This window comes from Lepidothrix coronata, unplaced genomic scaffold, assembly GCF_001604755.1.
Source record: "Lepidothrix coronata isolate B3197 unplaced genomic scaffold, Lepidothrix_coronata-1.0 Scaffold69, whole genome shotgun sequence".
In the NCBI taxonomy this organism is placed as follows: domain Eukaryota; kingdom Metazoa; phylum Chordata; class Aves; order Passeriformes; family Pipridae; genus Lepidothrix; species Lepidothrix coronata.
In genome coordinates this window covers 2710232-2723855 of record NW_016690249.1, presented here as the reverse complement: position 1 = coordinate 2723855, position 13624 = coordinate 2710232, and the positions used below count along the sequence as shown (strand labels likewise).

The window sequence follows — 13624 nt, the reverse complement described above, 5'->3', positions numbered from 1 at the left end:
AGGCCATCCAGTTATTCAAGCTGACAGATTCATCAGTCATACAGATTGTAAAGTGTCCATGCATTGTGCATTAAGCATTATTTCACCATCTTTATAAAAAAGGCCCCAGCTACCAATTTCTGTCAGTAGTGTTACTCAGAGAGACTGTGTAAATACCCTGATATTTTCATGCAGCCTGTTCATGTTAATTTTCAGGTCTGTGCCAAAGTTCATGAAGAGGATGAAAGTCCCTGACTACAAGGACAAGAATGTCTTTGGTGTGCCTCTCATAGTTCATGTCCAGAGAACAGGACAGCCTCTTCCCCAGAGCATACAACAAGCACTGCACTACTTACGGAGCAACTGTCTAGATCAGGTATGAACTTCACTCCATGGACTTGGTTGATTTTTCCTGTAAAGCCGCTTTAAGCAAGCAATGGTGAGCCTTTTTATACTTAGTACCAGGATTATTTGAAGATTATTGTATCTCATGTTGGGCCCAAATCTCTGGTGATTTGATACTTGATGCCAATACTAGCAGTTTGCCGTTTTGAGATTTGTATCCAGCTAATCTGTTGAATTCTTGCAGCTACAGCTGTCCTACTGATTTGTATACCATAGTCTACTTCAAAGAATGATGTTGGATCTATTGAATCAGATGTGGGGTCTATTGAATCAGACCCAGGAAGAGATCAGGACTCCCAACTTCTACCTCTATCTGTTCTGCTTATGTTTGACTGTTGCCAGTGAGGGTTAACTGCATTCACCATTTCACAAGACAGGGTACAAAAGGTTTTATTTACTTAGCAAAGAAAGAAAGTCCAAGAATAGAGAGCAAACTCAGCAAAATATTCGAAGTATTCTGTTGACAGTCAGATATATCCAGATACTTAGGTCATCAGGGGTTCAATGCCAAAGCCATTATGGTACGTTGCCTTTTATAGTGTTCTTAGCTACAACAAGCCAGCTGGGACACCCTCATACTCAAAGTGTTTCAGATTTTTTTATTCTCTTTAGCTATAGAGCAGGGACATACTAGTCATATTTTTACTGTTCTTCCCCTAAGGATGCGGATATGTATTTTTAGGAACATAGGACTGGGAGGGAGAAACCCCCTGGCTGATTATGTTCAGTCCTCTACTGTTATTGACCTCATGTCATATGACCTCTTCCATAACTGCTTTTAGATAGTTGTAAGTTCAAAAGGAGCAACTAGCATTTTACTCTGCAGACTTTGCTGCCTCTCTTGGTCTGAGCATATGAAAAGGGTAGAAATAGTCTGTTCTGAATCTTTGCATTTTCTGATCACCATTCTGGTTGCTGTTCAGGTTGTTTTGTTGGATGACAGTCATCTTCTCCAAAATTGAAATCTAAAAAGTAAATGCATTGCTGGGAATCACAACCATTTCCCTTTGCAGCCAGTGGGAATGACACATGGCCTTCTTATCATTTCTCTCTGTAAAGAGATCCTGTGGTGGTCAAACCATGACATCTAACTCCAAGGTGTCAAAGGTGATGTGAGATGAGTTCTACCGACCATATGTAGTACAGGAGCCGAGGGGCGGGACAAATAATTTGTCAGAAATGCGTTAATAGGGGACGGAAGGGAAAGATGCCTAGAGGCAAGTAGAAGCAGTATATTCAATAAGTAACATGCCTGGTTGCCACAGTGGTTATCTGGGTTTGTGCCCCAAGCTGGGAAACCCAGTGTAGGAAGAAAAGTGATGCACCAAGCCTGGAATCAGTGATGAGATTGGAGGAGGAGACACTGGCCCAAGTAAGAGGAACAGGAGATGTAAGGATAGAGTTTCAGCTAAGAAGTAGAGCAATAGGAAGAAAGAGAAGAGAGTGGATAAATGGGGGAGAATGTAAAAGGGAGTGTAATACTAAAGAGAAAGAAAAAGCTCTTGAGAGATTTGAGGCAGTCAAAAGGAGTGGGAAGTCTGAGACAAATATCTGTTCTGAGAGACAGGGTTTACTTGCTGGGAAGCATCAGAGGTACGTGAAGTGCCATTTCAACTCAGCTTGAGTTTCCACTGAGGGTGGAATTGGAAAAATATTCAGTGGAAAAAGAAGGAGGAGAAGTACAGATCAGGACCATTTAAAATACTTTTTCACCAAAAACCTTTCTAGGCCAAAACTCTCCGGGCTTCAGCTTCTCGTCTTTACAGTTATTCTCTTTGTTCCCACTTAATTCGAAGTCTCCTCTCTAATACCTAGAGAGAGGTCTGAGCAGCCTCCAGTCTCCCTCAGCATCTTGCTTATGTGTCTCTCTGTGCACTGCAGGTGGTGGTCTAGAGTCCTGAACAGGCATCAGAGCTTCTGCTTGCACACACTTAGTAAAGTTGAGGTTGCTCTAAATCATTGTAAGATCTGGCTCCTGCCACTGAAATACCTAAAATGGTATGAGAAGCCTCATACCTACCATTATTTGTAGGATATGTTATTCAGTTTCAGCCTGTGAAATAAGAACTGCTTTGCCTTTTTCAACTGTGTCTATGTTTCTGTCATGCATCATATGGCTACTTGCATGGTAGATGTTCCACAGCATGACGATAGTAAAGAAATTGGGCCAGACCAACCTCTGGATTTATAGTCCCATTTTATTTACAGAATGAGTCTGTAATATTGCAGAACAGAGCCTAAAACATCTTTTTCTTCCAAGTGAAGAACTGTCCTTTTTTGATTAATTATTAATTTTTTCAGTGAAAAAAGGAAATAGGAGTTTGGATAAATATCATTAAACAAAACCAGAGGTCAAGAGTAGCAGAACGATGTGCAACGAGAGATTGTATGGGTATGATCTGACATCTGACTTCTCAAATCAGACTTAGCTGAAAGTTTTTAAATGTTCTTTATACCAGCAAGGACACTTTCCATCAAAAGCAGATAATTGAGCCTCTGCTCTCACATTTATCTACCACAGGCCAAAATTTTATTTTTTTTGACAGAATTAGCAAGTGTCCTTCTGTATCTTCAGCACACATTTCTAAGAGGAAAAGGGATTTAAGAAGGGAAAGTGTAAGGAAAAAATAGATTAAAGAGCTGGATGCTCTTTCTTGTATTCTCTTGTCAGAAACAAGAGTGGAGCTTCACTTGTGATCATAAATACAGTACACAGGGCACACTCCAGTTCTCTACTTCCTATACCTAAATTTAACTCACAAGTGATACTAAATTCATCAATAAGAGCACATAGAAGAACTTCCTCACAGCCAGTCTGGTGTAGCAGTTCGTCTCTGTTATAAATAAATAAACCCCTCACAGATCTGTGGAGTGTGTGATTTGTGTAATTAGTGTCATTTATGTGTGAGTTACCAAAAGTCCTAAATACCGTACAGTAGAGCATAGGAGGTGTTCTAGGGAGAGGAGGGTCCTACATGAACTCTGTGCTGCTTCATGTTGGAAGTAAGGGGAAGAAGGCCAGAAGGCATTATTTCCTTGCTTGTACACATTTGTTGATGGACTATGCCATGCAGGAAGCTGCTGCAATCACCAGCAAGACAGCTGTCACAGAGGAACAGGAGTATATAATTCCAAACCTGAAATGCGCCTTTTCCATAAGTCTTTCTCCATATTTCACCTTTTCCCAGGCAAAACTGAAAGGAAACAGTGTTAACATTCCCAAATGAAACACTGTAAACTGACTTGGGAATAAATAATGCGGTTTAGGCTCAGGAATTCACCCTGGGGGAATTCCGCTGGGGAGAAGGACAAGAAAGGGCAGCACTGCCTGGAAGGCATCATTTGAAGAATTACCACTTCCTTTCAAATAGAAAGCAAACAGGATAAAAATGTATTTTAGTGACATTGCACAAGTAATCCCTCTGTGGCCCTCACTTTCAAACCCGGCTTTTCAGTGGAATTTGGGAGAACTCTTGGAAGCAGAGTAGGAAGGGGGAAGCAGGAAGGGCAAAAAATAGGTTTGGTCTTGATTTTAAAGCTTTACCAGGATGTACTAATCTTTTGGCACAGCATTTATTACTTAGCTAAGCATAATATTTTCTTGTTAGTCTTCGAAATATGTACCCAAATAAACATGAGGAACCAGATTCTCAGCTGGAGTAAATCAACAGTCAGTCACCCAAGCCAAGCAAGCCATGCTGATTTATATCAGCTGAGCATCTTGCTTACACCCTTCAGGCAGCAGGGAAATTGTGCACTCTGAACTCTCCCTCTTGGATGGGACAGAGAGCAGCAGCTTTATTAACCCTTACAGTCCTGCTGTGAGAGCATGTGCTTGCCTGCCAGACGTGGGGGCAAGTCATGACCATCACACTTGCAAGTTTTCTTTGGTTTTGCCTAGAGTAAAATAAGCAACCCAAACTTTGGTCATAATCAAATCCCCCCATAATAGATTTATATATATATATAAATATAAATATAAATAAACAAATAAATTTTTTTTGCATAACATTTTCTTTTTTACTTTTTTAGGTGGGTCTGTTTCGAAAATCTGGAGTGAAATCCCGAATCCAGGCCCTGCGTCAGATGAATGAGAGCTCCCCAGAAAACGTCAGCTATGAAGACCAGTCAGCATACGATGTGGCAGACATGGTAAAGCAATTTTTCAGGGACTTGCCGGAACCTCTCCTCACAAGTAAACTAGGAGAGACTTTTCTGCACATCTATCAATGTAAGTTGACGTATTTCTATTAGTACAAACAACTAGAAAATACTATATATTATATAGTAATATACTGTAAATAATTTTGGTATGTTAACACTGGGTGGGATTCTTTCTGCTGACCTTTGAGATATATAAAAGAACTTCTCTGCCGTCAAAATCTGTCACTAAGAGATTTTTAGAACCACCTAAAGGTTTCAGTGTCAAATTTAATGTAAAGACAACCCTCAGATATTAAGAAGATTTGAAAATATTAGCCTCACAATCAGAAAGAACCCAGAAGGACAGGCTGTTTTGGACATAAAAAGCATGAAGACTCATATTTTTGTCAGATTTCTTTAAAAATGCGGGCACATTTCCTGCAGACATCTCAATATAAGTGAGTCTTCTGGGCATGGAGAAGTGGTACTTGACAATGAGAATGTGTGTCTGTGCAGTCCCCTTCTTTGCTGTGACTTTTGATTATTTGCCTTTTCATTACAGTCAATAAAATGTATATGCAAAAAACAAGCTGCCTTCATGTAGATCATCAGCTCTTTGTAAAGAACCCTTAGAGAAAGAAATAAACTAGAGGATTTCTTCTTTTCATTCCAGCATAAGCAATCTTGAGCAAAATCTGAGACTCAGATGCATCAGAATGATGAAAATCCCTGTAGAACAGGAAATGACTGTGTAACTCTTCTCCAGACTGAGGGAGAAATAAATAATGAGGGAAACACTGAAAAGCCAGAGGAATTAGAGTTTTTTCCTGACAATGTCCATTATGAAGGCCAGTCAGCCAGTTCTCTGGCAGATGCAGAAAACCCTACCCAGGCAGCCTAAGCCAAATAATTGGAAGCACTAAAGAGAAGTGTGTCTAGTCTTTTCACTTGCAGACATTTCAGCTGCCAAAAAATAGAAAGACATTTTAAAACACTGTATAATCCCAGTACTTAAGAATCTCAGTTACTTCCATTGCTTCCCTTTACTGTAAAAATCTGTCTGTGGCGCATAGTCACTAATGTATTTAGCATCCCACTGTCTGTAGCTGGTAAAGAATACTGTGATTCTGCATGAGAGAGACAGCACTGCAAATAAATTTAGTGAGTTTGGCCATACGTGATGTCGTGGGACACAAGTGAACTGAAACAGTTGGTGCCTCGTTCTGGACCATCATTTCCCCCTCTTTTTTCCTGCTCACAATTTGCAGGTCTTGTCTGCCTACACACACGTTAATAAGCTCGTTCAGAAAAGCAACAGGAATTCTGGCTGCTAATAAAATGGCAATCACAATTGTTTCCATAGTGAAGTGGCCAAGAAGAAGATTATCCACTGCAAGGACTACATGTCCTTGGAAACAAATCACCTTTAAACTATTGCTTGATGAAAACTGGGAATGTCCTGTCTTGGCACAGAAGAGACTGCAAGTAAACTGCCCTCTCACCAATGGAAGAGAGACATGGCATATCCCAATGTCATTGGCATAAGTAGGTGTGTTGCCAGAAGGACTGCCCTTTTCCAAGACACGAACCTGTGTTAGGATTCACAATAGCCATGAGGCTGAATGGTGAAATATTGATACCAGCCAGCAAAAAATGTAAAAAGAAGTGTGAGCTGATTCTGTAATGCCTATGTAGTACTGCAGTGGGAAGTCTGAAGAACTCTTCTTTACAGTAGTCAGATGGAAAAAAATGCTGCACTAGTAATTCAAAGGATTTCCTAAAGACTTGAGGATGGGTCCATTTAAACCAAGGTAGGAACAGGAAAAGATGGTCTCTGTGGACACTGGAGAACAATCCTTGGATTAAGAATGAGTAGCACTGGGGAATTTTTCCATGTGACCAACAACAAATACATTTTTCTGTTTTAGACAGTACTGATGAAACTCTTTTAACAGAAAGAAAAATGTTGAAAATCGCTGGGATACCAATTGTGTTTCATAATGTCTGCAATTAAATTAATCCATAGCTGGGAGTTTTTCTTACCCTTGATTCTGTTCAACAAATTGTTAATGTGAAGTTAGGAAGGATTTTTCCTCTCTTAGTGTATTGGCAGGGGATTTCTGATTTTCTGGAACTCACTGAAGATATTTTTCATATATCCAAGACCTTTTCATATATCTGGAATGGCTTGAATTGCTGTAACAGAGAGGATTGGGGATGAGATGATTAGTGTAGTAGTCGTACTTGGCATAGCATTGATGAAACTTCTTCCATTTCCCTAAAACTCTCAGTTGCCTAATGTTTACCTATTACTTGAAGAACTAGCTGCTCTTCTTCTTTATGTACCAGACTCATCAGAGCAACAATAAAGGGGGAGGGAGGGATTACTAGGGTGCAATCTGGGCAGAAAAGACATGTTGCATGAATTTAGCAAAGGCTTCTCTGACTTCTCAGAAAGACCTGGCCTTGCTGCTTCTAGAAACTTTAGAAGCGTTAGGCTGTGTTCATTTTGTCATTCATGTCTGAAAGCTTTTAAAATAAAGTGCTTGTACAAGGCTACCAGTCAAATCTTAAAAGCTGGCTGTTCCCTCTACTCTAAATCTGCTTTTGTTCTTCTTCTATTCAATTATATAGAAGAATGTAATGCCCAGAGGAGGGCTTGAAGTCCAAACTGAGAAAACTTATGGTTGTTTTAGACTTGAATCTGTCTGAGGTGGTATTTAAGCATACCTATTACTTCTTTCATTAAACTCTTTTACAGTTTAGGACACAGATGTGTTTTCCTGAAGCTTCAATAAGACTTTCAAACTGTCTTCCTAGGGGAGAAAAGAAACCTAAAAAATACCATTTAAACTACTCTCCCTTCATAAACTTTAGATGAAGTTCAGTCTCTCTTGGGAAAAGCCTTCAAATAGAGAAATGTCATACTCTGGTGTGGCAAGCTGTGCTTGATGGAGGAGTGAAAACCGGAAGCCAGCTAGTCTTTTCCCCTTTGTCCCCTGTCATCTGCCTCTTCACAAAACCATTATCGTAGAATCATTAGAGTTGGAAAAGACCTCTAAGATCATCAAGTCCAACCATTAACCTAACACTGCCAGGTCCACCACTAAAATATGTTCCAAAGCACCACATCTACATGGTTTTTGGACACTTATGGGGACTGTGAATGTCTGTGCTAACTGTCTTTCTGGCTCCTTATCTGATCCTACAACTGACCCCTCCGAACGTCCCTTGCTTTTCCTCAGACGTCCCCAAGGAGCAGCGGCTGCAGGCGGTGCAGGCTGCTATCATGCTGATGTCCGATGAGAACCGGGAGGTTCTGCAGACTCTGCTGTGCTTCCTGAGTGACGTCACCTCTGTGGAGGAGAATCAGATGACTCCTATGAACATAGCTGTTTGTCTGGCCCCCTCTCTCTTCCATCTCAATATAGTGAAGAAAGAAAGCTCACCAAGGTACATTTCTTCTCAACACTATAAATAGTCATATCCTTAATACAGAGTGATGCTTTCAGTGGTATGCAGGACAAAACTTTCCAAAGCATCTGCTTTCCAGCACACGTTAAACAAGGCATGGCTTCAGCAAGAGGGGAAAACCCATGCTGCAGAGTCAGAAGCACACTTGTTTTCACAAGCCCAGAAGGCATTTTGGCTGTCTGTTGAGAATATGCAGTGCCTGCTTTCCATGCGAAATTTTCAGTGGGGCACTAGTGAGTTTTGTGTGACTAGTGTTGACATCTGTGAAGGGAAAGGGCTTGATTTTGCAGTGGCTGAAGTAAAAGATTGACCATGTTTTAAAGGATTTTAATATGTAGATTTTCAGTGAGTGTTTTCTCACTTTCAGTTTTCTAGCTACATTCTGCCATTTGGGAAACCAAGTTTATTTCAGGCCACATTTTAATGGTGTGTAACATGGTGAGTGTAGACTAAACAGGGCATAGACCTAGTTAAATATTAGTGGTCCCTCCTGATTTTTTTTTCATCCCTCTGGTTCAGAATATACTGAGATTCTTGCTTATGTACATGTATAACCAGTGTCTGAGCAAGTGCTTACAGCAGTAACTTTACACTATGTCTGTTAAAAATCCATTTCAAAATGTGCAACACGTAATGCAGGATGTGCATAACCTTTCTTGCTTTTACCTTTGGCTCAACAATATTTTAGGTAAACATTTTTCCTTTAAAAAAGGCCCAACAGTCTGAGCAGTCTTTGTGATAAATAAAAACTTAGGATAGGTTTTCCTCTCTGGTGTTCAGAACATCTTTCTGCTGTTTGCTTTCCTATTAAAAAGTTCAGCTCTTTTTACCTGAGATACTGAATTCAATTACAGAGTAATACAGAAAAAATATGCAACAGGGAAGCCAGATCAGAAGGACCTCAGTGAAAACCTGGCAGCTACTCAGGGACTTGCTCACATGATAATGGAATGCAACAAACTTTTTGAGGTGAGTGAGAGACTCAAACAGCATTATTCATGGCCACATAATGCAGCATCCTTTGAAGTATTTTTGTTTATGCTTACATTTTCCATCTTGCATTAGCTCAGAGATTGATGGTGCCTCACTTATTTGTAAACTTGCTTCATCTAAAGTTCAGTTATCTCATTTCTTTATAGCTGTTCCCTTCTAGTATGCAAAAGATGCAGGGTAATTATTCTGTGACAGTTTTCAACCCAAATCACTGGATTATGAAATTTTAGTCTAATTTAAATCAAAATCTGTTGGTTTAAAATTTCAGTTTATTACAATGCTTTTAACACCTCAATTAAAACTTATTTCTCTGAAAGAGTCCATACACTTTATTTCTGCGTGTCAAGCAATAAAGTTAAAATCACATAGCTACTTACACTGCAGCTGGAAGAGAGAAAATGCTCCTATCTCCCTTCCCCAAAAGCACAAGGCAATGTTTCTGAGGGCTAAAGGAGAAACAGAGGTGTATTGACATCCAGTTGATCAGTCTAATATGATTCTGCATTAGTAGTGCTGTTCTGAGCCACGGACTGTTTCATTAGACTACTTTGATTTTCCATCTTGCATAAAGATAGAAATAGGTATACATTTTACAGATCATAGGCTCATTGCAATTGGATGCTGAATGGTCCATCAGCTTAGAAACACATTGCTTTAAGGAAAAGTTCTCAGCAGGAGGTCTTCTCTGTGTGTTTTCTCTCCCTTCTGTGGCACAGGTCCCACACGAGATGGTCACACAATCCCGAAACTCCTATGTTGATGCAGAAGTGCATTCTCCCACACTGGATGAGCTCGGGAAACAAGTGGATGAGGAAGGAGGGAACTACCAGATGTACCTGGAAAATCTCATGCAGAATCTCCAGAAAGAAGCAAAAGAGAAATTCAAAGGATGGGTCACATGTTCCAGTATAGAGAACACAGAACTCGCATACAAAAAGGTAATCTGGGGAGATATGGAAGAAGCAGTAAAGAAACCTAAGCAAATTACAGCCTAGCTATGGGACACCCTGACATGTTGCATGGCTAAATACATACCCTTCTTTCTGGCAAGGCACACTTTTTTTTTTTTTTTAAGCAATTAAAAATGTAATATAATAGTGATTCAAATATCAGATTCCAGGAAAAGGCACATAAAGCAAGCTAAGGTCTCCAAAACAGATAAATAAGTGAAACAACACAAGCAAACAACACAAGCAAAGAGTGAGCTGGAACATTAAACAACAGAGAACATTACCTTAGTAAGCTCTCTAATGGGAGGACATGCAAAGTTTCTAACCAGCTCCTGATGTTTGCTAGCAGTTTGGAGAACACAGCCAAAACATAGATATTATGAAATCTTTTCAGGCTGCCCAGTGCTTTATTAGCCAGACCAGCCATATGGCCAGTTTTATCCCCGATCCTCTTGTCCTTGACACTGGTGGGTTTTTGATACTGCAGCTTTATTGAAATTTCTGAATTTGTTCCAGGCTCCATCACTTCCGCAGGGAAAGCCAGACCACTACAGCCAGGAGGAGGGTGCTGTAGGGTCCCTGCAGACAGTGGAGTACAGGACTGCCGGAAATGCAATAGCAAAACAGAGATCTCCAAACCAGAAGCAGCTAGTGAGAGGAGGGGATGGATTAGGAGTGGATTATACTAGTTAGGTAGGGGAAGGGCACTGTGACAAATGTGTGATCTGGATGGTGAGGAGGTAGGAGGCAGCATTACCCCTATTTGGGAAAGTGCAACTCCTCTGTCAGGGCAAAGAAACTGCAGTCATTCTGGTTTGTAGCCAGCTTCTGTGAGTGACCTCTCCAGGGAGGGACAGCGGGGCTCAGGTGGGGGCAGGATGTGGAAGAAGGGTGGGCATGTGAGACTACAGAGAGGGGACTGGGAGTCTCTGCAGCTCTAGTGTGGGGTAACTGGGGAACTGAGAGATTTGAAGAGAAAGAATTATAACAGCATGAAATAATTTCAGGGGGGGAGTTCTGGGGAAAGAATCCTGGGTCTGTGGGAGGTACTAGAGCTTTCTGAAGCACTGACAATGGTATGTGAGAATGCTAGGGTAGGGAGGGGTTAGAAAAGCAGGGCTTGCAAGATCCAGTGATTACAGTTAACTTGTTTACTGCCTGAAATATGACCCCTAAGACCACGCAGAAAAGCTGTACGTGTAGAATCTAGGACATTCACCTGGTGCATGGCCCAGCACTTTCTGCTCGCCTTATTGCGTGTGTGGAGGTGTTTCAAGAAACAGGACCTGTGAGCAAGGAAGACTTAGCAAGCAGTCTGTGCTCATGGAAAGGCATTTTCCCAACCTCCTTTGCAGCTATTTTGAGGAGCAAACATCTGTGTACCCAACACATAACTGAATCAACATATGTTCTGCTCTTCCACCAATTAACCAGGAGGGTTAATGGACCCTCAGTCCCAGGTAGTGTATCTAATTGCCCAAGAGAGTTGCTTTGTTTCAGCCCGGGGTTTCAGTCTCTCACTTGTTTTTTCTTTGGCACACACATATTCTTCATTATACTTAGGGTGCTTGGGGTGCTTTCAGCTCCTGCTTGGGGCTGAAAAAGTGTCTGTTACACCAGAAGTAATACAGAACTTCTCTGGCACTATGGGAACTAGTCCAGATACATACTGTTGTGAGAGCAGTTTTCCATCCAGGACTAGAATGCATATGTTTTCATATGCAGTACAGCAGAAGCAATAGCAATAATATTGATGATTAGCAGGGAAATATGACTGCTCTGAAGCTGAAGTCAGACACACGTATTGAGATTTTGTCTTCAGTTATCATCAGTTGAACATAAGTATTTAATCATGGGAGTTTGTGTTCTTGGTTACTTTACTCCAGGTTGGGGATGGGAACCCATTAAGGCTTTGGAAAGCCTCAGCTGAAGTTGAAGCCCCCCCATCAGTTGTCCTGAACCGAGTACTGAGAGAACGTCATCTCTGGGACGAGGACTTCTTGCAATGGAAGGTGGTTGAGAGCCTGGACAAGCAGACAGAAGTTTATCAGTATGTTTTGAACAGCATGGCTCCTCATCCTGTCCGAGACTTTGTTGTCCTAAGGTAAGCTAAATGTGGTTCTCTGGTACTTTTGCTTCCTGCAGTGCATCAAGAAAGATTCGGACTTATCTCAGCCTTCACATCTGTATAATTGTGCTCTGAGAACTCTATTGCTGGGCAGCAGTGTTGATTTCTCAAACTGAATTAGAATCATACACCTAGAGCATGCTGACCTTTTCTCTGATGTAATTTGAGCAGCACATATTCCTGAGGCCATAAATATAATTTCTTCCTTAGAACAGATGTCTGATAATAGCTGCTGTTCTCTCTTAGCTTTGTTTGTTGTCAAAACAGTGCAAATAGAATCCAGTTGTTTTTTACACTGCTTTTGCTGTTCTCTGGGGAACATTTGATGTTTAAGAGCCAAATGTTAGTAGAGAAGATAGTGGTGCTTTTAAGCTAAGGCTGTTTATACAGTGTCTATATAAGTTGTATCTTGGATTTTCAGTTGGAGTCTTTGTAAACCAAGAAATGCTGATCCATAAAAATCCTAGTGTGGAAATGAACAGAAAGAGGCAGTAGGCATATATTCTGCCTTTAAGGGGATGACATCTCTCAAATAAATGTATAGCAGTATATCAGTATTCCACATTCAATCCCAGTTTTGCCATTGTCTGTGTGCCTGTACAGAATAGTCAAAAAAAAAATCCTCTTATGCACCTTCTGCCTTTGAAATCCTGGCCCTTGCTTGCTAGGAGCTATTGTGGAGCTGCTGGCATATTTCACTTACAGGGTCAGTCCTACAGTTATTTATTTGAGGATGATTTTCTGCACTCCTGTTCTTGGTCTCTGCTTTCTTTGATTGAAATGATGTGCCAGAGAAGTACAAAGCAGTTTTGACAAAGGAAGTAGTCTAGTGAGTCAGAATTGTATTATAGGGAACTGAGATTGAAGGAAAAAGATGAACCCAATAAAATATAATTACAAAAGTACATCCCTTTTATGAACTTTAATAGTCTCTTGGAGAACGATAATGTGCAGATATTGTTGGTATAAGGGAAGAATTATTAGAACTCCTAGGGGAAGATTTCAAAAATAGTTTTTGTTAAGTTCTTCATAATGTTAAAACACCAGTGCTCCCATTACTCTATTTAATTTGCTTTATACATACTGGGATAAATTAATTATTTTATAATTAATTATATATTCTATATTTTCTATAATTACATATCTCTATTTTATAAATAATCTTCTTATATAATATTATTAATTTTAGCCAGTGATAAATTTGGCCCTCTGCATGGCACCAAGAAGATTGTCTGGAAGCGGCAGGGAAGTTTTGATGACCGTAATTTGGTCCTCTTATTTGCCACTTAGTTCACTATTAGGTTTCATGGTGGTTTATGTTCTTTAAAGACCTGCTGCGCAGTCACATCAGTTAAAGAAAAATCTTACCATCCAATTCTCATTCTTTTCACTAACCCAGGCAGAATGACCCCAGAGGACTGAAATACATATCATAAAAATGAATCCTGGTGGGTTTTTAAGGGCTGAAAACAGCCCTCAGGCAGATCTGTCAGATTCTGTTGTTTATCTCTTTTGATTTATATGATTAAGTCTAGAGCAAGGCTAGCCAGTG

General features: G+C 40.4%; 1 protein-coding gene across 6 annotated transcripts in view; it reads left to right on the top strand.

The window, feature by feature from the left end:
- STARD13 (StAR related lipid transfer domain containing 13) overlaps nt 1–13624 on the top strand; it is a 293161-nt gene that overhangs the window by 274455 nt on the left and 5082 nt on the right. For all 6 annotated transcript variants that reach the window (XM_017818549.1, XM_017818548.1, XM_017818550.1 and 3 more), the window contains 6 exons: nt 196–355; nt 4417–4615; nt 7773–7980; nt 8856–8970; nt 9711–9932; nt 11831–12048. In XM_017818549.1, coding sequence (XP_017674038.1) covers nt 196–355; nt 4417–4615; nt 7773–7980; nt 8856–8970; nt 9711–9932; nt 11831–12048 — 1122 coding nt within the window. The remainder of the gene's footprint in view (nt 1–195; nt 356–4416; nt 4616–7772; nt 7981–8855; nt 8971–9710; nt 9933–11830; nt 12049–13624) is intronic.